The sequence below is a fragment of the Bidens hawaiensis genome, unplaced genomic scaffold (genome assembly GCF_021521415.1).
Source record: "Bidens hawaiensis isolate Kalapana, Puna unplaced genomic scaffold, B.hawaiensis_p1.1 tig00022752_1, whole genome shotgun sequence".
In the NCBI taxonomy this organism is placed as follows: Eukaryota; Viridiplantae; Streptophyta; class Magnoliopsida; order Asterales; family Asteraceae; genus Bidens; species Bidens hawaiensis.
The window spans coordinates 18,435-44,253 of NW_027493557.1; the positions used below are offsets into that span (position 1 = coordinate 18,435).

The 25,819-nt window shown below is 37.6% G+C and overlaps 4 protein-coding genes across 7 annotated transcripts; 1 reads left to right on the forward strand and 3 right to left on the reverse strand.

The window, feature by feature from the left end:
- Nucleotides 1-700: 700 nt before the first annotated feature.
- Nucleotides 701-2,247, reverse strand: LOC143566192 (uncharacterized). Its single transcript, XM_077052950.1, has 6 exons — nt 2,179-2,247; nt 2,057-2,105; nt 1,378-1,928; nt 1,178-1,289; nt 1,009-1,104; nt 701-932 (listed from the first exon to the last, which is right to left on the reverse strand). Exons 1-6 carry the CDS (start codon nt 2,235-2,237, stop codon nt 840-842), a joined length of 960 nt encoding a protein of 319 aa, XP_076909065.1. The 5' UTR covers nt 2,238-2,247; the 3' UTR covers nt 701-839.
- Nucleotides 2,248-4,207: 1,960 nt separating this feature from the next.
- On the reverse strand, nt 4,208-5,592 carry LOC143566193 (chloroplastic import inner membrane translocase subunit HP30-2-like). Its single transcript, XM_077052951.1, has 5 exons — nt 5,288-5,592; nt 5,099-5,214; nt 4,756-5,031; nt 4,603-4,665; nt 4,208-4,533 (listed from the first exon to the last, which is right to left on the reverse strand). The coding sequence occupies exons 1-5, from the start codon at nt 5,558-5,560 to the stop codon at nt 4,491-4,493; spliced, it is 771 nt and encodes a 256-aa protein (XP_076909066.1). The 5' UTR covers nt 5,561-5,592; the 3' UTR covers nt 4,208-4,490.
- Nucleotides 5,593-6,365: 773 nt separating this feature from the next.
- Nucleotides 6,366-8,311, forward strand: LOC143566194 (uncharacterized). 3 transcript variants are annotated; one of them, XM_077052952.1, is made up of 11 exons: nt 6,366-6,427; nt 6,545-6,643; nt 6,765-6,957; nt 7,022-7,092; nt 7,190-7,243; nt 7,342-7,459; nt 7,562-7,608; nt 7,674-7,700; nt 7,782-7,857; nt 7,929-8,026; nt 8,103-8,311. In XM_077052952.1, exons 1-11 carry the CDS (start codon nt 6,371-6,373, stop codon nt 8,205-8,207), a joined length of 945 nt encoding a protein of 314 aa, XP_076909067.1. In that variant the 5' UTR covers nt 6,366-6,370; the 3' UTR covers nt 8,208-8,311. The 3 variants fall into 3 exon arrangements, with proteins under 3 accessions (XP_076909067.1, XP_076909068.1, XP_076909069.1); XM_077052953.1 differs by having other exon boundaries at nt 6,545-6,640; XM_077052954.1 differs by having other exon boundaries at nt 6,545-6,640; nt 6,768-6,957.
- A 1,080-nt stretch (nt 8,312-9,391) lies between these two features.
- LOC143566221 (uncharacterized) lies at nt 9,392-11,818 on the reverse strand. Of its 2 annotated transcripts, none has more exons than XM_077052971.1 (8): nt 11,568-11,818; nt 11,072-11,468; nt 10,936-10,993; nt 10,759-10,851; nt 10,300-10,365; nt 9,914-10,005; nt 9,792-9,851; nt 9,392-9,726 (listed from the first exon to the last, which is right to left on the reverse strand). In XM_077052971.1, the coding sequence occupies exons 1-8, from the start codon at nt 11,753-11,755 to the stop codon at nt 9,517-9,519; spliced, it is 1,164 nt and encodes a 387-aa protein (XP_076909086.1). In that variant the 5' UTR covers nt 11,756-11,818; the 3' UTR covers nt 9,392-9,516. The 2 variants fall into 2 exon arrangements, with proteins under 2 accessions (XP_076909086.1, XP_076909087.1); XM_077052972.1 differs by having other exon boundaries at nt 11,072-11,465; nt 11,568-11,817.
- Between the last annotated feature and the right edge of the window lie 14,001 nt (nt 11,819-25,819).

A 25,819-nucleotide genomic window follows, 5' to 3' on the forward strand; every position in this document is an offset into this window, starting at 1 on the left:
TGGTATCCGTAAGTTGTTTTCTCTTTGCCTACAAAATGGCTTTTTATGTTTCCATTGAGATTATAAACGAAAAATATGAATTAGCCTGGTCATCTCTTTTAGATTCTCTATTTTCTAAGAAAATATGAATTAGTCTGGTACATATCATGCTGCTACTATGAAGGACACTATTTTAATCATAGTAGTCTAACTATACTCCACTTCGCACACTAAAAGCCTTTTCACATCTTCTCTCACCGCTTTGTGGTTCTTTTCGTCTAGCATCGTTTGGGTAAGGTACTATATTTACCCAACACCACCCAGTCAAAGTGATATACAAAGTTTTTCTTCATATCACCAACTATTCCTAAGTATAGTTTGGTATCAAAAATCTTCTCTTGGAAATTACCACGTTAAAATTTAGAACTTCAACAAAAAGCTTTAATATTATGGCCAAGTGGCTGCATTCTGGTCAAAAACATAACAAAAATGAATTTACCTCTTCACTATTTCGTCATCGATTGAATATATGCAGGAAAAAGGACAACAAAACCAGCAGAAAACAAATTGGGTTTGATTTTTGCCCAGCCCGTGATCCAAGCCAACGAGAGGATCGTGACCGGATTGGTTTTCAGTTTTGGATTCAGGTTGGTTCTAGTTCTGGTCTTCGTATCAAGATGAGAATTTAGGAGGGCGCCTTTCAAGTTAATTAAATAAATATGTATCCGAGATGATTAATGTTCTAACACAATCAATCCATTTGAATGAATTGAACCAACCGCACAACAATACATATCCTTTTGTCTACATTCTTCAAAATGCATAAGTTAAAATATACAAATTTATAATTTCCTGAAAGTTCATACGTGTTGGAATTCAAAACGGGTACTATCCAAGGTCTTAAGCTTCTCCATCTCTGCTCCGGTCGCAATTCCAGGATCCACGTAACACAACTAAAATCACAAGATTAATATTTATGTCAGCAAGCAAACCAACTCAATGAACGCATGCAAAGCAACCTAACCTAACCTGGTACTCCGTCTTCTTCAGAGTGTGAACCCCTCTTTTTATAAACCTTTGCCATCCAACTTTCTTGCTCAGACAACTTTCTAAAACATGTGTTTTCTGGCAACATTTAAAATCAATATTAATAACTATAATAACCAGTAACAAGCATCAATGTATGTATTGTACTCACATGAGCAGGATCTAAAATTAGAAGAGTGTATTGTCGCGTCCCGTTTGGAAGACTTTTCAATTGAATTCCAACTATAGTTCTTGAATGTCCATTATGCTGGAAATACAAGGGCCTGCTCGAAACCATGTTTCAGTAAAACTGTAAAACAACAACTGCTGCTGGTGCTGGCTAATTAATTACAAGGGAGGGATTAGACTTACGATTTTTCGGTGACAACAACACCTGATTTGCTGGTGTTGTCAGAAAAGTAAGACCACACCCAGTTGGCAAGAAGCTGATGACCGCTGCTAGTACTAGAAGAGGCTCCTGGTTGAGGTTTATCTGAAATACAGAAATCCACAATGCGAGCACGAAGCCCAAACGAACGGAAAAGCGCAGCACACTCGGTGGTACCAATCCACGCTCGTTTCCCATATATGCTTTGATCAAAATCTAATGAGCCAGCTGCATCAAATCCCTTCCCCCATGCGACTTCAAGCCATCGCTGGAGGGAAGGGATATCGGGCACGGACCCGGATCCACCAAAGAGAAGCCCCCTTACTTGTTCTGGCCTTTGAAGAAGCAAATGAGAGGCGAGCATTTGGATGTTACGCCAACCGCAGCCCCAGCCGACATCTTGAGCGTTTAAGCTTTGGAAATGATCAACATAACCGGACAATATGGTGGTGGTGGTGGTGGAATTCTTAGACTCGGACTCCAAACAATTCTTGAGCAAGTTCATTAAACCAACAACCCGGGAACTTGTTCCTACCTGGCAGCCAGCCATATCAATCAATTAAGATATGATGATGATTATTATTACAAAGGTAGGTTTTAGTAACTTCAAATCAATTCAATCAAAGACATAAATAATGATAAGGGCGTAATAGGTTGACAAACCGAAATATGGAAGGCCAAGTCCTGATCTTCAAAGTGGTTGTTGGCGTGCCTGTGTGTGTGTTGCATCAATCAATGAATGAAGAAACAGAAGAGAAATGGAGTGATTTGATGGTAATACGGACCTTTGCAGTTCCGTTGAAAGAAGCTGTAGCGAGCAAAAAGGGCAACAAGACCAACTCATCGTTCCAATTCCAATTCCAATTCCAATTCCAACATTTGCATAATTGGAGATTGAACCCAGGTTCATTCCAAACAGACACGATAAGACACAATGACATGTGGTACTAAACATAAACACGACACGATAACTAATAATGACATTTTTCTGAAACACAAACACGAACCTGTTTAATAACAAGTTTACCTGTTAAGGGACCTGTTTAAACATACAATGAATATTACATGTGTAATGAAACAAAAATTTTTCAAGCAAGCATAAAAGTTTTAATTAATACATAATCAATAACATATTTGAAACAAAAAACCACACTCCTTAACATATATGAAATAAAAAACCACAAATCTGTGTCGTCTCGATTTAACAGATCCGTGTCATAAATTGACAGCCCTAAGTCTATATGCTAAATATATCAAAACCATTACTGCATATACAAAAAAGAAATAGCACACTTTGTGCCACCAAAGTTTTCGGTCTATTTCACTTAACAACACAATTACCCGGTCCACACCAAAGTTAATGTTGAAAGACAAACCATTCTAACATACGCAAATACATAAATAACACACTTAATAACAAACTTAAAATAAAAAACAACATTTGCATCATTGGAGATTCGAACCCTTGTTCCAAACCAGTACAAACACTAACCCATTCCAACAATATCATCCAATCAACACCAATTTATATGCCAAATATCAAAACCATTACTACATATACAAAAACATAAATAGCACTCTTTGTGACATCAAAGTTCTCAATTATACTAATTAGGTAATCTCTTTAACCTTGTACTTGAAATAGCATACCATGTCACTAGACAAATTAGTCATGGGTTAATTAATTAATAGTAATGAAACATGATAACGTTGCAAATGTATCTTGTTGTGTGACTATAGGTTGAAGGCCTTAAAAGAGTGTTTTGTTTGATGTTTTTGGTTAGAAAAAATATATATGTGTAGAAAAAGATGGTTGTATTTATAGGTCTCAAGATGCCTAGCATCTTTGTTTGAGCAAAAGCTAACAAGTTGTATAATCCGTTGTTAATCCTTCAGCATAGCTCAACATTGTTTTAATCTTGTATTTTCTTGATGAAAATCCAATATCCGTAGCCCATTTCAGCTTAAAGTTTTTACAGATTTACTAACACTTTTTCTTCATTTTCTTGTTATGAAGTACATTGTTTCTTGTTGATTTTAGGTACATCAACCAAAAAATTGTTAGCAATGTAGTCAAGAATTGAAAGCAAAAAGATATTGTTCATTGGTTTTTTAAACATCAATCGTCGTTCATCATCCCCGTAACTTGAATAGCGTTACTTGATCGCCCATAAATTTATCTAATTTCAATAACTTGATGATTCAAGAGAGACGAGAGAAGTAAAGGATTCAAACATATGAAGATAGCGATCATATCTGAGAGGGTGTACAATTTACCAGTCTCAATAAAATGGAAATAGTAAAAATATGTATGACTGGTTTATATATAACCGAGGATGCTACGAATTTAGCCATTAGAGCAAATAAGCTCAATATATGAAAGATCAAGGATGCTATATAGAAAATTGTAGAGAGTAACAAATACACCGTAATAAAAAAATATCATGTTCACACACTCTAATTATAATTATATAGATTATAAGAAAGCATCAGTTTCAATCGTATGATAGATTCAAGAAAAATGGTCACTGGGTTCATATTAATATTGACCTATAATCCCAGATACTATAAATGTCAGGATGTATGCAGTTTAAGACTTTAGGCAAATGAGTGTGTATGTTCTTAGTATAATCTAGTAAACTTGACACAATTGAAATATAAGAAAACTGACGTTTTAATCGCCAACTATGAATGAGAACTAATTAAAAGAATCAATAAAATAAGTTGAATCAATCACATATTGATGGATGTTTATCAAACTCAGAGAAGCAATGAAACAGAAAGAACGGACGGAGAGGTTTTCTGTGAATTCAAATCTGCATACGAATCGTGATTAAAGGAACGAACTACTGCTAGTGGAAGTGAAACCGCTAACCGCTAGGCGCTATTAAACTCCATAAATAAATACTAAAGAACATAACATCAAAGAAGCCAACAAGAACACTCACTACTTACTACTACAACATCAAAGAAGTCACGCCACGGGTGAAATATGATTTTATTTTGTCTTTAAAGCAACAACTAATTCTTCATCGGTTTACAAATAAAATACATAAACATACCACTCAAAAGAAACTACTTCAGCAAGCAAGACACTCTAAGTCCATCTACCTCCTTTCCCTTTGTTCAGCTCAGCTTCCCTGCACACAAGAAACATTAAGTCTCAACGGGTGTTTGGTGACTGAAACCAGACAGACAGAGCAACCTACCTTTTGATATGATCGAGAATAACAAGTCTCGGTCCAGGAGGGATCTTTACATCTCTCAGAGCACTATAACATCATGAACACATTCATTCATTCATCAGTCAAGTCAGTGACTAACTAGCAATATCATTATGATGATGTTTTATTAGTACTTGCCTGTCAGTAAGCAAAGGCAAAGTGGTGTCGGTTAACAAGCCACTTTTGAAGTTCTTCTCGTAATTGGCAAGGCCGAGATTAGACAGCATGCCTCTCGTTTTAGAGTAGAGGACATCTTCCACAGGTTTCTTGGAGAACTTCTCTCCTAGCTTGAAAAGACCACCCTGCATGAGGGCAAAGAGAACGCCGGAGGTGACCATGTTGGCAGGTAGATTAGGTCCTCCCATGCCGCTAACCAATGTGAAGACCGCACCGGACCCAAAAGCGGCTACCATGCTGCAGTGCCAATTACATCATCAAGTCATTCAACTAGTATAATTATATAATTATAACTAAGTACTACCTTGTTTGCACATCCTCTTTGCCTCTTAATCTTTTCATGACACAGGAAATGCCAGCATTGACACCGGTCATAACAGCAAAATTACGGGCCTGAATAAGAGGTCCACCTGCAAGAGCCTGCACATAATATTATTATTACTATTAGGAAAGATACAACAGATTAATAATAATCAAGCAAATCATATGAAACCTGGGTTTGGTTAAGGGAGGTCATGGCCTGTGGATTAGAAGAAGGAGTAGTGGGTAAAGAGGCGGCAGACAAGTCACTGGTAAAAGTGCCCATCATCCCCCCAATTGCGGCTCCCTGGATGGAGCTGGTGGCGGTGACGACGGCGGCCTCAACAGGTAAGGATTGTTTTGCGAGCCAGTCCTTGAATCCATTCTCCAACTCTATGTACTTGGCTTGTAGCTGTTTCACCGGATTACCACGAACCACCAAAACCCCTTGCTTTCCTTCTCCCATCGTCTCTCGTAGTATTGTTTTCTTTTTCTTTTTCTTTTTCTTTTTCTTTTGTTTGGGTAGAAGAAGAAAGAAAAGAAAAGAAAATAGGGATGAGATAAATAATACAGCTGGGGTTTTAGCCCTGGGCCGGCTGTTGTATATTTGTATTTCCTTCTCTCTTTTCTTTTTTAGCACATAAGTCCTTCATATATAACCATCTCTCCAACTTCAACGCCATATCTTTGCAAGCAACCGAAAGAATTCAACTGAAACAAAAACCAATTATGTTTTTGTAAAAATCGTTCGGCTTGGTTTTGAATGTACTAAAAACCGAAAAAAAATCAAACCGGACTGAATTTCTAGTTTTTATTTTTTTTTTTTGTAAGTGATTTATAAGAATTTAAGTATGTAACTCAAATATTAATTTGAAGTCACTTAATTAATAATCAACAAAATTATTTATAACCTCAATTCATTATTTTGGTCTAATTTTTCTTTCGGCATAAAACTTCAAAACTCAAAAAACCGAAACCGAAAAACGGAATCCAAAAAAGTCAAAACTTAATGGTTTTAAAAATCCAAAAACCAGGTTTCAGTTTTCGATTTGATTTTAGCTCAAAACCGCAAACACCAAACTTCCCAAACTAATCAAATAAAAAATAAATAATGGGCCCACCACCATTACTTCCCGAACCCGAATAAATTTTCACCATTTAATAAAAAAACGTAGAAGTTTAGTTTCAGTCAAAAGAAACATATTGTATATGAAATAAAAGTCCGTATTAAATGAAAAAGAAAAGAGTAGAGTGTTGTTTGTTTCTAGGGTTTACAATGAGCAGCTCTTCCAACTCTAGAGAATACTCTCCTGACTGGCTTCGCAATGTCCAGGTTTTAATTTCAATTATCATACCACATACCATACCAACAATTGATGATTTATTTCAATAGCAAACTGCTGATAGAATGATTATTATTATTGTGTGTATATGTTTGAAATGATAATAGGCACCGGCAGCAGCATCAGTTTTGGCATTAACCTCTTCGAGTTCTGAATCTGACCAACTTCCCATAAGCTCTGTAATCAGGAACCAGTATCCTCAAGTGGTGAGTTACTAGTAACTATTATTAATTCATTTGCTTTCAAGATACCTCCTGTTAACCTAACCTTATATTGTGAATATTATTATTACTCCTTTGAAGAAATTTTACCTTGTAACATGATCAGCAGCAGGAACCTAAACGTTCAGTTTGGGACTTGACATCCGACTCTGACCATGACTTATCTGAAGGTCAACATCCAAAGCCAGAAGATGATGCTGATGAAGAGACTACTTCACTTTCAAAATTGGAGTCTTCTAGGAAGAAGCTAAAGCTGGAACAACAAGATACTGAAATAATAACAAAAGTCGCAGAACAAGGTACATTCCGTCTTGCTCTGTGTTGCGGTTGAGTTGGATTCTTAACCTACTTGTTTGTTTTCAGAGAATGATGGTACAAAGGGTCTAGAAAGAGAAGCAGCTGCGGATGAGAAGCAAACCGCAGGCGGACCTTATGTAATTACAGTTGCAACTTATCCAATCATTTATTTTCCTTATCACTTACTTGATTGATGATTACAGTAAGCATATACATGCATACTTGACACTGCAGATTTCATCTTCAAGGTTGCCTTTGCTGCTTGCTGATAAAGTCCAACGTTCAAAGGTAAGTCTCATCTCGTTATTACATTACATTAAACTTCTCTAGTTATTTTAGAAACTCATATCAACATTTGCTGTGTCTTGCCACTGTGGATTTTACAGGTGCTTGTGGAGTGTGAAGGTGAATCTATTGATCTAAGCGGTGACTTGGGTTCTGTTGGGAGGGTGGTTATTTCAGATTCCCCATCTGGCAATCAAGATATGCTTTTGGATTTGAAAGGTATGCATTATTTTTTTTTTCTTGCAGTAGTATCTGGTTTCCATTCCAAGGGGAAAGTTCTTTGGTTTTAATAAATACAGAATACTGTTTCATCTGTTCCAGGAACTATCTACAAAACGACAATAATGCCGTCAAGAACTTTTTGCGTTGTAAGTACCTGTGTGATTTTGGAAATATTTATGACCGCTGCGTATTCATAGTTGTTCTTCTTCAGGTTAGCTTTGGCCAGTCAGAAGCAAAGGTATTTCTTTCATCTCCTTTTCATGATAATCGGTAGGTAGGTGTTCATGCTTGAATTAACCAATTATATGTGTGCAAACAGATAGAGGCAATAATGAATGACTTCATTCAGCTGAAGCCACAATCAAATGTTTATGAAGCTGAAACCATGGTTGAAGGTCAGGGTTTGCTTTTGATCTTCTTTCTGGCCTGCATTTTTCGTTTCCTTAATGTTTGGTTGCATGTGCAGGAACTCTGGAAGGCTTCTCATTTGAATCTGAAGATGAAGGTGATAAGCATGTGACTCGTCAAGCGGAAGAAAATGACCCGCAAAACAATGGAAAACCTGTATGCCTCATTTCACTTTTGCTTTTACTTCTACTTTTGAAGGGCTATATGGTATTTAAAACGTGGATGTTTTCAGGAAGCAACAAAAAGGAAGGGGAAAACAGCTGTGAAAAAGCCAGCGGCAAAGAAGGTTATTAAAAAGAAAGCCCCTGCCGCAAAGAAAACCAAGTCAAATAAATAAGGCAGTTAGCTTAACTGATTTTTTTTAAAAGGAGAAGTTGGTTAGGACTTACGAGGAGAGTGTTTAGTGTATGATTTGAAAATATAGTATTCTTCTATACACACAACACATTGTGGACTCATTTAGGCCTTGTTATATATTGTGTAATTTGAATCTCTTTGACGAGGACTTGAACCAAGGCATTCATAGTTGTTCAAGAGTAGCACTCCTTAACTGAAACAACTTCATATAAGATGGATCATGATTCTTGATTCTCTCTGCAAATGAGAGATCGGGAAATTGTGTAACATGCAAAATTTAGTCAAAGTCTTCTTATGACGCGTATGCAAAATTGTCTATATGCTTACTGATCTATAAAAAGTTATAAATGCTTGAGACACTCATCAGTTATGCTAAAGAGAATGTATTTACTTTTTATGAACGTCAACCAAGTCTTGTAAGTAATTGCTCCAGGTTGTTCAATCATTTTATAACCAGAGTATTTCTGAATGATCAAAAGTTGCATTTGGAAACAACTAAGCAATTAAGCAATGTATAACATAGTCTATGTGACAACAGAAAAATAGTTTGATAAAGCATAGACAATAACCACCTAGCTACTAAATAAATGAAAAATAAACCACCAAACCACCCTAGATCGAAATAGAAAATAGCAAACAAAATGAGTCAAAACCAGGGTAATATGAGCGACGACTGGTGGTTGCAACTTTCACAGTGATTTGGTTGGTGCGAACTGATGTGTGAGTTGAGTTTGGCGGACAATTCTTGTATGGGTTTGAGTAAAAACAGTTGCAACCCAATTATAACTTCAAGGTATTTATAAATTAGATTGTTATTTTAAAATATCAGCCAATACATCCAGATTTCCTCCTGCTATCCTCTCTCGGGGTGAAGTGCATCAGAACTCTTGTGTGCTGTGCGAAATATAATTGATGCGAATGTGAAGAAGTCCAGGCAAGCACTCGCGTTGCCAAGCTAAGATTCTGTGAGTTTGAAACACAGAAACAGCGGAGGTGTTTCTGTCAGCTCACATTATTTGGCTTAAACACCTCGGATTCTTTGTCTTATTCGGCCTTCTCTGAGGACCCATTAACCAATGCATGTATAGATCAATATACATGTGTGTAATAACTACATTCATTACATAATCTAGTATAATTGCAAACATAAATGACCACTTTCAATAAGAGTTGATCAACTTGTTCATCTATTAATAGTAAGACCCAAACAAAATGTCTTTCAATCCAATTGCCTAACTATACGCAAAAACAAAGTAACCGAGTACAATTAGCTCACTTGAATGTTAATTTCAATCCTTTCTTTTGCCTTGAAGGGAAAAAACTGGGCTAGAGTGGGTCTCACTAGTATCTGCTAGGGATGGAGCTGGGGATGAGGGCGTGGAGTCGGGGAGGGAAGTATTTCCGGGATCCTGACCGATCAAGCTTTTGTATATGTTGAGAGCTTGAGCCATCATGCTTGCAGGGTTTGAAGCACTCATAGGAAGTAGCAATGTTGTGCTCTACAAACAAGCATATTCATAAGGACAAAATTTTAAAATATAGAACTTAGATTTCAACCACTCACCTCCTTTGCCACATTTCCAAAAGCATTGATGTATTGTTCTGCAACACGCAAACTTGCAGCCTGCAAAACCCACCTTTCAGTTTTCTTTCTAGTCATGAAAATAAAGATGATCAGGAGCTTACCTCAACTCCTCCATTTTCTTTCAGTGCTTGAGAAACCAACGCGATTCCTTTGTTTGTTGCTTGAGCTCTAGCCAAAATAGCCTCTGCTTCTCCTGGATCAAAACAAATAGCTGGCACATTAGAAACTATTCTCGGTTCTCAAAGCGTTGTTTTGTGTCATTTCTCTCATAACCTTCACATCGTTTTTGGTGATATTTAGGGAAGGATCAAATGTCTTATGAAATCAGTGACAGATCAAGAAAGTACTAAAAGGTACAGAATGATCTGCCTTTTGCAGCTCTCTGTTACATTTCTATCAATGTAACAAAGCACTGATAAGATGCAGAAAATCATATTCTACATCCAGCATAATATGTTAAGCTATCCCGGTTTACATAACAACTTACCCTGAGCTTCCAACATCATCGAGCTCTTCTTTCCATCAGCAATGTTGATGTGTGCTTGTCTTTCTCCTGAAGATTACAACAGAAAAACTTTTACAAGAATGGCAAACACCAAACTACCGAAATGGATTGAGAAAAAACATCAGCTTCTCTCCATTAATGACAAGGCATGCAATAAACAGACTGTTTAGGTAAAAATGAAACACTTGTAGACATTAATTTAAGTGTAATATTATGTAACTGCCTACCCCACTCATTTTCCCACCCCCACTAAATCAACAAAGCATTGTGCACAAGTGTATTATCGTCATAATAAAGGTTCTGAAAAGAATGCACCGACCCCTATATATTTGTGGTTGTGTGTGTGTACAAGCATATACATATTTTAGTGAAACAAACTAACTATGATAATATCCTGCACTCTGTGGTACAAACATATGAGAGTTTAGTATAAAATATTACCTTCCGACTCAAGAATCTGAGCTCTCTTTTTACGCTCTGCTTCAGCCTGCATCTCCATAGCAGCTTTTACACCACGGGGAGGAGATATATCCCCTATACAGATTACACAATTCCAATTAGCAGAAGCATTATTATCCTAAAGAATCAACCCAAGAGAGTAAAACAATATAAAGTTACTTATTTCATAACGAAGACATTGGAGTCCCCAGTCTCTTGCAGCTTCATTGATTGCTATCTGCACATGACTAATTGTGAGGAGTGGATATTATGAAAAGGCAAGCAGGTAAGCAAGCAAGTAAAGTAAGTAACGAACCACTATCTTTTCATTAAGTGTGTCCCTCTCTTCAAAGGTTTTATCAAGAGTGATCTTGCCAAGCTCGCTGCGCATGGTGGTCTGTGCAAGCTGAATGACGGCATAGAGAGGATTCTCGACTCCGTAAGAGGCGAGCTTAGGGTCGACGATCTTGACATAGAGGACTCCGTCAATCAAGATGCTGACATTGTCCTTGGTGATGGCAGACTGGTCTGGGACGGGAATGGCCTCCTCTTTGAGGGAGTGGACATAGGCAATCTTGTCTACGAAAGGAATGAGGAGGTGAATCCCAGGCTCCAAGGTCTTGGCGTACTTGCCAAACCTTTCAATCACGAAAGCCTTCTTCTCGGGGACTATACGGACGCCCCAGTTAACAGGTGGTGGGGTCTCATAGCTACTTAATTACAAAAATCATCATAATAATCAATCAATCAGGAACAGCAAGCAGGCAGGCAGGCAGAATAATAATAATAAAGAGTAGTAGATAGTTAGTTACCTGTTGCTGGGATCACGGGAGGCACGGAAATGGCGGACAGCAACAGAGGGTAAGCTGCTGCTGGTTCGATTGGATTTGAGAAGAGAAGGTGTTGATGTTGAGATTAGTCTAACCGTTGTCGATTGATTAGTGAGTGATAATGATCTGAGTGCGTTAATCGCGGCATGTGATCTCAGCAACCGACTCATTATCTATCGTCAAAAAGAAACAAATCGCAATGGAAAGAGGAAAACGAAACCCTAGTTAAACCCAGATGTCTCTCTTGCTCACCAAGCCAACCGGATGGATATTATTCTTGTCTTTCAATTTTTCAATAACAAAATATAACTTTTATCATAAAACAAATATAACTAAACTATACAAATTAAATATCTAAACTAAAAAAGAAACTTATACTGTGTTGTGTTTGGTATGAAGTAATGATAGGTAGAATGAAATGAATCATTCCAATTGAATGAAATAAAACATGTTTTGTTATTATTCATCAATGGAATAAATCATTCCTAAGGAATGCAATTCCTTCCATATATAACATTTTTCATTCCTTAGAAAATGGTATTTTTTCTTTCATTCCTTCTAGGAAGGAAATGAAAAATGATAAATAATAATAATAATAATAACAATTATTATTATTGTTGTTGTTATTTTATCGTCATCATTATTATTTTATTATCGTATAAATAATATTAAATTATAATTGTTATTATATTTTTGTTACTATATCGCATTATCTTATTATCGTTTTATTAATTGACAAAAAAAATATTATGATTGAATAGTTTACTATTTAATAAAATATTAATAATAAAATGATGATTCATTTCATTCCTATGTGGTAACCAAACAAGACAATGAAATAGTAATGATTCATTTCATTCATTTGTTCATTCCATTCCATTTCCTCGTTCATTTCATTACCACATACCAAACAAATGGTCTTTTAATACGAATACATGTTGTATTCTTACACAATTTCTTTATAATCATGAAAAAATATGCATATGGTAATTTTATAAGCTGTAAGTTTAGTTTTTAATGGAACAGTGAATTCTAATAAAAGATTATAAGATTTTTCATTATGAATGACATTATAAAAATGAATATCATAATTAGCATGAATAAAACAAACTTTTGTATTGCAATTTTGAAAAGTCGAATTAAAAACTTCATGGATTCATGGATGTTGAATGAATATATGAGAGAATAAATTTGATATTCATTCATAAACTCATTTTGTCTTTATCATCTTAAGCCTAAAATATCATTTATTGAATTTTATCACATTTATCTCCTACACTCAATAGTGCATATAAATTGATTTAATAAAAAAATGTAGATCTAATTTCATTAAAGATATAAATATTTTGATTATATTGATATCAATGCCTACATATTTTAATTCATATAATTTAGGTAATTTGTTATTTGATTGAAAGATTAATTGGTATGTTTTGATTCCACTAACATAAATATCTTTTCATTAAAAATAAAAAAATAGTTTGAGTAGTAAATTTAGACTAAAAATAAAACTCCAAGTAACATGTGTCTTCAGTTATTTTATTTTATTATAATGTGTAGATTACACAAAAAATGACATTTACTTGTTATTCAAAATTTACAACGTTATATATATATATACACACACATACATGTAAGGCCTCGTTACCGGTAGCCCTACTTTAACGTTGGATTTACTCATAAACGCAGTTCTAAATATCAGAGTTAACAAAAACTTTCGCGGAACAATAAAACTTCAACCATAATATTTTACATAACCATCAAATCATGTCTTATAAAACATTCGTATTCAATTAAAACAAAACATAGTCTTTAAAACATCACAACATTTCTTCGAGATGCCAGTATCTTCGATTGCCATGCCATGTATCTTCAGTCACGCGAGCTGCCTCAACCTATTTGCCTGCGTGCATACTAAAAATCAGCTATGCTGAGTGAGTTCTAGTTAATCACATAACTTACTTTTCATACACATATACGTGCCCGAAGGTACGCATTACATCATATCAAGATCAGCATTCGTCCATACACATTCATATCTAACCATACATTATAAAGGGCGTTTCACCCTACATACCTCGGATATTTTTAGGGTCCGGTACCCTCCATCCTCGGATATTATTAGGGTCCGGTCACCCTTCATCCTCGGTAATTATTAGGGTCCGGTCACCCTTCATCCTCGGATATTATTAGGGCCCGGTACCCTTCATCCTCGGATATTATTAGGGTCCGGTACCCCTTTCTTCCATAGCTTCACACTATACCTGTCCTTAAATATTTTTCCTGACAATACGTGCAATCTCCGAAGAGCGTTCACGTACCATTAGCTTATCATACGTACATTATGCATACATCATAAATATTCATACATGCATCTTATCTTACATCATACATAGCAATCACGTCTTTAGCTACCACCTGACGGTACATGCAATATCCGAAGATCGTTCACGCACCGTCAAGCAATCATCATACATACATCATACAAGGCATACACTTACCACTTAAGGTAAGTGTATTAACTATCACATCGAGTATGCACACAACCCCGAAAACATAACAAGGAAGTGGGGCTAGAAACTCACCTCAATGGGGTTGCGTTCACCGTTTACGGTTATTCCCTTCTTGAGCTGTGCACGACTAACTCGGGTCGGTTCTCAGTTTTCTTCTTGATATCGGTTTAGAGAGAGAGAGAATCTTAAGTGTGTGTTTTGGATGGTGTAAGGGATATGTGTAAATGAATTAAATGGAGGATTAAGGGTATATATATTTTTGATCATGGGCTTAAGCCCATGGTCTTTCCTTCATTCCTCCATAACCCATATCCATTTACCCAACACAAGTCCATCTCGTATTCTATTCAACTAAACCGATAACGACCCGCTATAAAATAAACGAACGTTATTTTATTAATATAACCGAAAGTAGGATGTTACAAGTCTTCCCTCCGTAAAGAGGTTTCGTCCCCGAAACCTAACTATTACATAAACAGATTTGGATAATGTCACATCCTGACCAAAGGCGGCGGAACATGCCGGGGTGCAACGATTGCTCATAAGCGCATGACACTATTTAAAGCGACAATGTTTAAAAAACTCATTTCATTTCACAACATCGAAAATGTCACATAACCAAATATTCATAACTCAAATACAACAAAATATAACAAAATATAGCAAATCAAATATTGTTCATTTTTGCTAATATCCTAACGGTATTTGTGACGTTTTCTTCACCGAACTCCATAATCAACCTAGATGCAAACCTGTAACATTTCATAAAATAAAGTTTATCAACACAAAGGTTGGTGAGCAATTCATAAGTTTGAACAATAGATATATAGTATGAAAAGCCACAAAACTAGTATACAAAACCATAAATAATAGCTATAAACTTGGATAAATAGTTATCGCTAACAAGTTAGCGACACCCAACTATAAGGGGTTGCCAAATAGTTTAGGATTTTATAGTTATCGTTAATTGCATTACGTTAACGACACCTTGCCATAAGGGTTGCCAAATGGTCTAGGATTTATAGTTCCACCATCCAAAAGCGATAAACACATAGTCAAATAAGCATAGAACACCAAATCGAGCAATTATTCAAGTAAGGTATACAACAACGTTTGTGGTTTAAGACCCAAGTATAAAACATTTAGTTTAGATAAGTTGAAATGTCACCCCCAAAATGAGAGATAGAAAACAGGGTATGAAGTTACTCACGTTCAAGTAATAAACTTGAAAGATTGATTATTTGGAGATTTTCCGGAACGACGAGTTTAACGTATGAAGTCTAAATAAAAGAAAGTCTTGGATTTAGAAAGGTTGTCTTGAAGGTCTTTAAATAAAATAATTGTTGCAAAAACTAATCAATTAAAGTTCAAGGTTTAAAATGTAACTATTTAAAAATTTATAATAATAACCCTTTTAAAAAATGTAAGTTTGCTCAAAACCGGGTTAAAGTATCTAATCTTAATATTTATTTAACCAATGTTAAGTAATAAGGTGGGAAAAATGCTAAAATGCAAGTTCCATTAGGCTAAAGATACTAAAACGGGTTTTTAACGAGTGTTCGGGTTGTTGGTTCGGGTCTTAACAAATGGTCAAACCCAAAGTCAACTTTCCAAAATATTAATTGTTATGAGATAACTCATTAAAACATACTAACACTTAACCAAGTATGTAGATCTATTGTTTAGAACTAACAACGCACGTTAAACGAGTGTTCGGTTTTGTCGGTCCAAACTATGTTATGAGATCAAGTTGGATCCAACTATTCCAAGTACTTAAGAAAATAATTAAAATCAGTTTGTAAACTATTTTTTGAAAGAAATATACAAGTCTTAATAGCTAAAAACACACTTGTGTGTCTTAAGCGAGTAAAAGTCGGTATAGTTCGGTTTGGTTCGGTCTCCATCTCACAAATAGTTCATAGATGGTTTCTACATGCCCAAATATCATAGAACTTGTATATTGGTTTATGAATGAAGCAAACTTAAATTTTACAACAAAAAAGTTAACTACAAGTCTTTTAAGCAAAAGTTTCGGTTTAGTTCGGTTTCCATCTCCCAACGAGTTCATAGATGGATTCCATATGCTTAATATCAAAGAACTTGTAAAAATGATTTTTGAAACTCAAATCTAGCAATAAACATGTTTAAACAACTATTTTAACAAAACTAGTAAACAAAAGTTCGGTTTCCGGTTTGGACTAGTTTCGGTTAAACCGAGGTTAGTCTTATACAAACCCACACCATGGAACTTGTAAATAAGATGAACAAACTAAAGTGTTAGAAGTTAGTCATAAGTGATATGTATAATAAGTTATGTGTGTGTAAATATATATCAACAACACGAAGTCCTCCATGAAGCCTTGCCTTATGACATTCGAAACTTAACCAACCAAAGTCGGTGAAGTAACAAATAAAGGAAACAAGGGGTGTGTATTATATATATGTTGTACCACCATATTCAAGAGCTAGTAATGTTAGATGAACAAGTTAGAATGAAATACTATAGTTAGTTTGACTTGAGAAGTCAAAACTTCAAGAATACATAAGAAATAACAACCTTGAATCTATAGAGTTTTGAGAGAGTTTTTGGAGATGTAGCAAGAGTAAAATGAAGAAGATGGGTGTGTATATATAGGGAAGGAGTGAAGGGTTGGGTATAAAGATTCTTTTATGGTTTGCATAAAAATGGGTATGTTTAAATGGTCAAACAATGCATAATATAAAAAAAACAATATTTTATATATTTTAAATGACAAGATCCAATATTTTATATATTTGAAATGTTCAGGTTACAAACGGGTCGGGTTTACATAACAAAAGTGACCCGAAATTGACGAATGTCACAGTATTCCCTACTTTAGGAAATTTCGTCCTGAAATTAAGATGAAGACGACGATGCAAATAAATGTGGATACTTCTCTTTCATTGCGTCTTCTCGCTCCCAAGTAAACTCCGCGCCTCGCCTTGATTCCCAACGAACTTTTACTAACCGAATACGACTACGCTTGGTTTTCTTCTCGTTGCGATCCATAATCTCAACGGGTTGTTCAACCAAAATCATAGACTCATCAACATGAACTTCATCGAGGGGTATATGAAGATTACCCTCGGCTAGGCACTTTTTGAGATTCGAAACATGAAATGTCGGATGAACACCGGCAAGTTCTTGCGGTAGTTCAAGTCGATACGCTACTTTCCCAACACGCTCAAGAATTTTAAAAGGACCAACGAAACGAGGAGCTAGTTTACCATTCTTTCAAAAATGGACTACCCCCTTCCAAGGAGATACTTTTAGAAGGACAAGATCGTCAACATTAAATTAGATCGGTTTTCGCCGTTTGTCGGCGTAACTCTTTTGACGATTTCTAGCGGTTAGGAGATTTTTACGGATTTGATCAATGACGTCGGTGGCTTCTTGGACCATTTCGGGTCCCGTGATTTGAGCTTCACCGATTTCGTTCCAAAAAATCGGGGAACGACATTTACGACCGTAAAGAGCTTGAAAAGGAGCCACATCAATGCTAGAGTGGTAGCTATTGTTGTAGGAGAACTCGATGAACGGAAGATGGGAATCCCAATTCCCACCGAGATCAAGAACACATGCTCGTAGCATATCCTCGAGTGTTTGGATTGTACGTTCGGATTGACCGTCCGTATGAGGATGATAAGCGGTGCTAAGATCGAGACGTGTTCCCAAAGCTTCTTGAAGTGAACGCCAAAAATGAGAGGTAAAACAGGCATCACGGTCGGAGATGATAGACAATGGCAAACCGTGTCGGCACACGATTTCCCGAACATAGATTTGAGCAAGCTGCTCGACAGAATACTTCTCGCGGATCGGAATTAAATGAGCAGATTTGGTTAATCGATCGATGATCACCCAAATGCTATCGTTGCCTTTTTGGGGTTTGGGTAATTTGGTGATAAAGTCCATAGCAATGTCTTCCCATTTCCAAACGGGAATCGGTGGTTGCTCGAGTAAACCAAAGGGTCTTTGATGTTCGGCTTTGACTTTCGAGCAAGTAAGACAGTTAGATACAAACAACGCTACGTCCTTTTTCATACCTGGCCACCAAAAGGTAGCACGAAGATCGAAGTACATCTTATCCGCACCGGGATGAACGGAATAGTGCGAATTATAAACTTCGTCGAGAATACAAGTACGAAGGTCATCGCGATCGAGAACCCACAAACGATTGAGAAAATACAAAAGACCACCAGGTTTGGTTTCGAGTTGAAGTTCGGCTCCACATGACATTTCGTCATACATGTTACCTTCTTCAACGGAGATGCGTTGAGCTTGAAAGATACGAATTTGAAGATCGGTTCGAACAATGACGCTTAGAAGCAGAACGGATTTAACATTAACCTTTCGACTTAGGGCGTCGGCGACAACATTCGCTTTACCGGGGTGGTAGCGAATCTCGCAGTCGTAATCATTAAGTAATTCGGCCCATCGTCGTTGTCTCATGTTGAGATCTTTTTGGTCAAAAATGTGTTGAAGGCTTTTATGATCGGTAAGAACCACACATTTTGTTCCATAAAGGTAATGTCTCCATATTTTGAGAGCGAAAACGACGGCACCAAGTTCGAGATCGTGAGTCGTATAGTTCTTCTCGTTGACCTTAAGTTGCCTTGATGCGTATGCGATGACTTGATGTAGGTCCCCCCGGGGACGTCGCCGATCGATACGAGATCCGCACGAGGTCTAGGAGTGCGGAATCCTCCTAGACTCGTTTATTGGTGTACAAGATGAAGAACACAAACACGTACACGAACAAATACACGAACAAATACAAGAACGGGATAAACAAATCTGCAGATTCTTTATATATAATAATCAAAACGAATTACATACCAAACTCGTAAACAAATGACGGCCGACCCGAGGTGAGCTCTACCTCGGGTCGTCCCACACGACTCTCACTCTCGGTCTCTCTTTAGACAAATAAACTGTAACACACAATACTCTAATTTCTGGATACAAAACCTAAACAAGACACACATATATATAGACAAAACATCTTCTTGGGCTTGGGCTTGGGCCAGTAGGCGAAGTTGTGATAACTTCGCCTAAGGCAGAAGTTGTTACAACTTCGCCGTTGGCGAAGTTGTTCTAACTTCGCCTAAGGCGAAGTTGTGCTAACTTCGCCTGTGGCGTTCCGCTGGTCTTAATTGCATAGCGACGGTCACAAAATGCACCAACAGTCTCCCCTTTGACCGTTGCTCTCAATTCTAACAAACACAAAAGATCATCTGTTACAAAACATGCACCAATAGACTCCCTCTTAACTAATGATCTTCTGTTTGTTCTTCAACCAGCCGTGTCTGAAACTGTCCTGTAGCTTCACAAATCTACCAATCACCCAGCGTCTTCCATATCAGATCTCCCCTTCAGTGTAAGCTTCTCCGACTATAACGATTGAGGTCTTTGAAATGCATGCATCCTCGTGCCAATAGATCATCTCAACCAATCACGTGAGTCCATCTGACTTCACCAACATGTGAAGTTGGGCTTCCTCCACAACTTCACCAACTCGTCGGCATACGATAAGGTTTAATCTTCAACTACTCAACATCAAGTGATCAATTTCATTACAAAACCACCTTGACAGAATCTAACACATGACCATTAATTAATCCGAAGCATCTTCAATCACCAGGGATAACGATCAAGAACATAAACACTTTAGTTCCCGATTAAATCCAACTTGTTCCAGAATTTTCACTCTAATAAATAAGCATCATGTTTCAGGATCCAGTTCTCGAACATCTTGAAAATAACATAAATAATATGCTCTGACCGCAATCCAGTAATGACGAAAACCTTCAGTTCAATTTGACTTTCTTCAGTTGGTCAACCTCAAACAACAACAATTTCATTGCCCACAAACACCCAAATATGTGTCAATATCCAGTTTCAATCAATATCCCATTCACAAACACAACTCCATATCCAGAGTTGACACGTATTTGTTCACACGTAAGACCAAGAGATAACAAGATCACTCGTTGACGGAACAACATCTTCGGTCTCACAATAATCGTGTACACCTGGCCATACAGACGAAAACACCAAAATACTTTTTTTTTTCTCGTTAACTTCGCCTAAAGTTAACATCGCCAGTCCATAACTTCGCCTGGCTATAACTTCGCCTGTCCATAACATCGCCTGACTGATAAGCGAACTTGTGAGGTAGGCGAAGTTGTGGATAACTTCGCTTAACCTTATATCTTCGCTGAAACCCTACGAACAGTGACGGCAACTTCACCTGATGAACAATAACTTCGCCTGCGGCGCTGTTCGGCCAGAAACGCACAGAAACGTGCCAGAAACACCAAAACGCAGATCTCGAACCATAGCATAAGAGCCTAAGGCTCTGATACCACTTGTAGGTCCCCCCGGGGACGTCGCCGATCGATACGAGATCCGCACGAGGTCTAGGAGTGCGGAATCCTCCTAGACTCGTTTATTGGTGTACAAGATGAAGAACACAAACACGTACACGAACAAATACACGAACAAATACAAGAACGGGATAAACAAATCTGCAGATTCTTTATATATAATAATCAAAACGAATTACATACCAAACTCGTAAACAAATGACGGCCGACCCGAGGTGAGCTCTACCTCGGTTCGTCCCACACGACTTTCACTCTCGGTCTCTCTTTAGACAAATAAACTGTAACACACAATACTCTAATTTATGGATACAAAACCTAAACAAGACACACATATATATAGACAAAACATCTTATCGGGCTTGGGCTTGGGCCAGTAGGCGAAGTTGTTCATAACTTCGCCTATGGCGAAGTTGTGATAACTTCGCCTAAGGCATAAGTTGTTACAACTTCGCCGTTGGCGAAGTTGTTACAACTTCGCCGTTGGCGAAGTTGTTCTAACTTCGCCTAAGGCGAAGTTGTGCTAACTTCGCCTGTGGCGTTCCGCTGGTCTGAATTGCATAGCGACGGTCACAAAATGCACCAACACTTGACCTCGTTGCATGAGAACACAACCAAGTCCTTGATGGGATGCATCACAAAATACAACAAAATCGTTGTTACCATCGGGAAGAGTTAGAATAGGAGCATTGCAAAGCATGTCCTTGAGAGTACAAAAGGCTTCCTCTTGCTTCGAACCCCAATCGAAGGGTTGTCCCTTATGGGTGAGAGAGGTAAGAGGCAAAGAGGTCTTGGAAAAATTCCGAATGAAACGCCGATAATATCCGGCCAAACTGAGGAAGGATCGAATTTCCGTGGGAGTCGTTGGAGTTTTCCAATCCTTAACAGCCTCAATTTTAGCAGGATCAACATGAATACCTTTGTCGTTTACAATATGTCCCAAAAATTGAACTTCCTCGAGTCAAAATTCACATTTGGAGAATTTGGCATAGAGTTGTTCGTTTCTAAGGAGCTCGAGAATGGAACGCAAATTATGTTCATGTTCGGCTTTGGATTTAGAGAAGATAAGGATGTCATCAATAAAGACAATAACGAATTTATCAAGGAATGGTTTACGAACGCGGTTCATGAGGTCCATAAACACCGCGGGTGCATTTGTTAACCCGAAGGGCATAACCAAAAATTCGAAATGTCCATATCGAGTACGGAAAGCGGTTTTTGGAATGTCTTCTTCGCGAACACGCAATTGATGATAACCCGATCGAAGATCAATATTGGAGAAACAAGTTGTGCCTTGAAGTTGGTCGAATAAGTCGTCGATACGTGGCAATGGATAACGATTTTTAATAGTAAGTTTGTTGAGTTCTCGATAATCGATGCACATACGAAACGAACCATCCTTTTTTTTCACGAATAGAACAGGAGCGCCCCAAGGAGAAGAGCTTGGACGAATGAAGCCTTTATCGGAAAGTTCTTCGAGTTGGTTTGATAGTTCTTGCATTTCCGACGGGGCTAGACGATAAGGAGCCTTGGCCACGGGCATCGCGCCGGGCACAAGATCGATTTGGAATTCAATCGGACGAACGGGAGGAAGACCGGTAACATCATCGGAAAGACATCAAGGAAATCACGAATCATAGGAATATCTTTGATCTTCCTTTCCTTTTTGTCTTTTGTCACCGAAAGAGCTAAAAACGGAACGTACTTTTGGCGTAAGTACTTTTGCGATTGAGCACACGACATGAGATTTAGCCTTCGAGACGTTGTGTTTCCAAAGACCTTAAGAACCTTGCCATTGACAAACGGAATGCGAATAAATTTATCAAAACAAACGACTTCGGCACGGTGCAAAGACAACCAATCCATGCCTACTATGACATCGAAGCTACCCATTTGCATCAGGATGAGATCTATGGAGAATTTATGCTTAGAAAGAATAAGAGAGCAATCACGGACGATGGAATTAATGGTAATAGAATTGCCATTGGCGACTTCAATAGAGAACGGTCGGGAAAGCTTAGTTCGAGGCATCGCAAGTTTCGACTCAAATTTCAAAAAAATAAAACTTCTATCGGCACCGGTATCAAATAAAATAGAAGCCAAATGATAGTTCACCAAAAACATACCGTTCACAACATCGTTTGCCACTTGAGCTTGATTTGCATTCATCATAAACGCCCGCCCTTGATTACCATGGTTAACTTGATGTGCTTGTTGTGGAGGTGGAGGTGGTGCTTGGATTGTTTGGATGGGTTGGATGAGTGGTGCATTGAGTTGGGGAATTTGGGGTTGGTAAGTTTGAACTTGGTAAGCTTGTGTTTGGTAGTATGGTATGGTTACGGTTTGATATTGGTTGGCAAAAGCTAAACGTGGGAAATTTTGGTGGAAATGGTTAGGATCACCACAATTAAAGCAAGCTCGGGGTTGTTGGGGTTGGTTTGATGGGTATGGTGCATAGCGGTTTTGGGCATTTTGGGGAAAGTTTCTCGGTTGGGTTGGTGGGTTAGGTTGGTTGGGTTGGTTTCGTTGGGTGGATCGGCATGTGTTGGGGAAGTGACCAAATCGGTTACAAATTGTACAATGGCGACACGGCGAGTTCGTTGGGTGGTGAAGTTGGCAAGTGTTACATAGTGGGGAGTTACCAATATAAGGTTTTCGGTTTTGGGGAAGAGTTTGGGCTTGTTGTGGTGGTTGAGGTTGGGTGACGGCAAAGTTTCGGTAATTAGTCTTGGGTTTCTTCTTGTTGTTGTTGTGTCGGGAGGAGTTGGAGTAGTTTATAGATTGTGGTGCGGGTTCAATCTTGGCTTGGGGAGCGGGCTCGGTTTAGGCTTTCTTGATTGTTTTCTTGAGGTTTAGGGTACCCTCCTTCACGTGATTTTCCGATAGCCAACCGGCTAACGTGATGGCTTACTCAAGGTTTGCGGGTTTGCTACTCATGACTGAGTCCCGGATTTTCATCGGTAAACCCCCAATATATTTGTCAATTTCACGTTCGGTTGGGGTGACCAAGTGAGGTACAAGAACGCTTAGCTCGTGGAAACGGAGCGAGTAAGCGGCGTTATCACCACCTTCTTGTTTTAGGTCCCAAAATTCTACCTCAAGCTTTTGGAGCTCGAGTTTAGGACATAATTTCTTCTTCATCAGCGCCTTGAGCTCGACCCATGGAAGAGCCATGGCCACATCCGTACCTTGGAGTTGCATGACACTACCCCACCATGTTAGGGCGGTTCCCCTAAACATGCTTGAAGCGAAGTTTGTCTTTTTCGCTTCGGAGCATTCGCTGTGTAAAAACACATTCTCCACAGATTCGAACCATTGCAACAACGTAGTCGCACAGTTGGTTCCATAGAATTCGGATGGGTTGGCACTAGTAAATTGTTTAAGCAGGTAGGATGCGGGTTTTGGCTCAATAGGTGCAACAACGAGTGCGGGTTGGTTTGCTCACATTTGGGTTATTAGTTCGGGAATCACATCGGCCATTTGCTTGGCGATGATGGCGGCCATACGTCGAGTGGAGTTCTTACGCGGTTGGCATCTTAGCGGAGGCATGCTAAAAAATTATAAAGAAAATGGGATAAGTTTTTGGGTAAAAAGGAAATGAATATAAAGGTGTATAAAATAAAATAAGATTTCGATTTTTGATTTGTGAATTCTAGAGTTAGTATGGAGAAGATGTTAGTGTTAGATAAAATATAAAATTTTGTTTATAAATAACAAAACCGAAAACAATAGTAAATGGTTTTTTTTTTTTGAGAATTTAAAGCTTAAAAATTTGAGATTTTGAGATTTATAGAGTTGGAAAAATCGTGCATGAACCACCATGACTTGATATTCCAACACTAAAAAGTTTTATAAAACAACATATTGGAGTCTAAACATGTGTACGAACCACCAAAACTTTTTCATGTTTTTGACTCAAATAACGATAATAACACAATAAATCGAGATACAACGTCATGTCAAAACACTAGTCCACGAAATCACCGTAGTTCTATTGTTTTAACACCGAAAATTAGGATGGCGACCGGAACGCTTGCATTCGACTACTTAAAGTATTGACATTTATATTTATGGCCTAGAAAACGAGCATTATAACTCAACCATCCCATGTAAGTAAATCACCTTCGATTCTTGGAATCTTTTTGTCAAATGGTCATTTTATAATTTCTCGTTTCCTATAATGGCTACAAACCCGAAATAAACGCAACCTTTAAGGGATTTGAAACAACGGGATCCAAGTTAATCTTGTAATCCATAAAACACAATGAAAATCTACTTTTTGCGTTTTAAGGTAAGGATACCTTGGAAATACTATGAAAGTGTGTGTATGTGATCATTTAGGATATTGGTGAATTTTAAACAAGTTAATAAATAAACATGCGATATGAACAATTAGATAGAGTAAACACGTATGAATACACGTATAGGACCCTAAGCATAACAATTCTAGGTCGTTACGTCTAACCACCTATCTTAATTGTCATGGCTCTGATACCAATCTGTCACACCCCGACCAAATCTAGCAATAAAAATGATTTTTGAAACTCAAATCTAGCAATAAACATGTTTAAACAACTATTTTAACAAAACTAGTAAACAAAAGTTCGGTTTCCGGTTTGGACTAGTTTCGGTTAAACCGAGGTTAGTCTTATACAAACCCACACCATGGAACTTGTAAATAAGATGAACAAACTAAAGGGTTAGAAGTTAGTCATAAGTGATATGTATAATAAGTTATGTGTGTGTAAATATATATCAACAACACGAAGTCCTCCATGAAGCCTTGCCTTATGACATTCGAAACTTAACCAACCAAAGTCGGTGAAGTAACAAATAAAGGAAACAAGGGGTGTGTATTATATATATGTTGTACCACCATATTCAAGAGTTAGTAATGTTATATGAACAAGTTAGAATGAAAGACTATAGTTAGTTTGACTTGAGAAGTCAAAACTTTAAGAATACATAAGAAATAACAACCTTGAATCTATGGAGTTTTGAGAGAGTTTTTGGAGATGTAGCAGAGTAAAGTGTAGAAGATGGGTGTGTATATATAGGGAAGGAGTGAAGGGTTGGGTATAAAGATTCTTTTATGGTTTGCATAAAAATGAGTATGTTTAAATGGTCAAACAATGCATAATATAAAAAAAACCAATATTTTATATATTTTAAATGACAAGATCCAATATTTTATATATTTGAAATGTTCGGGTTACAAACGGGTCGGGTTTACATAACAAAAGTGACCCAAAATTGACGAATGTCACAGATAAAACTTGCGCATCTCATCCTCAGCTTCCCATGTAGCGTCCGATC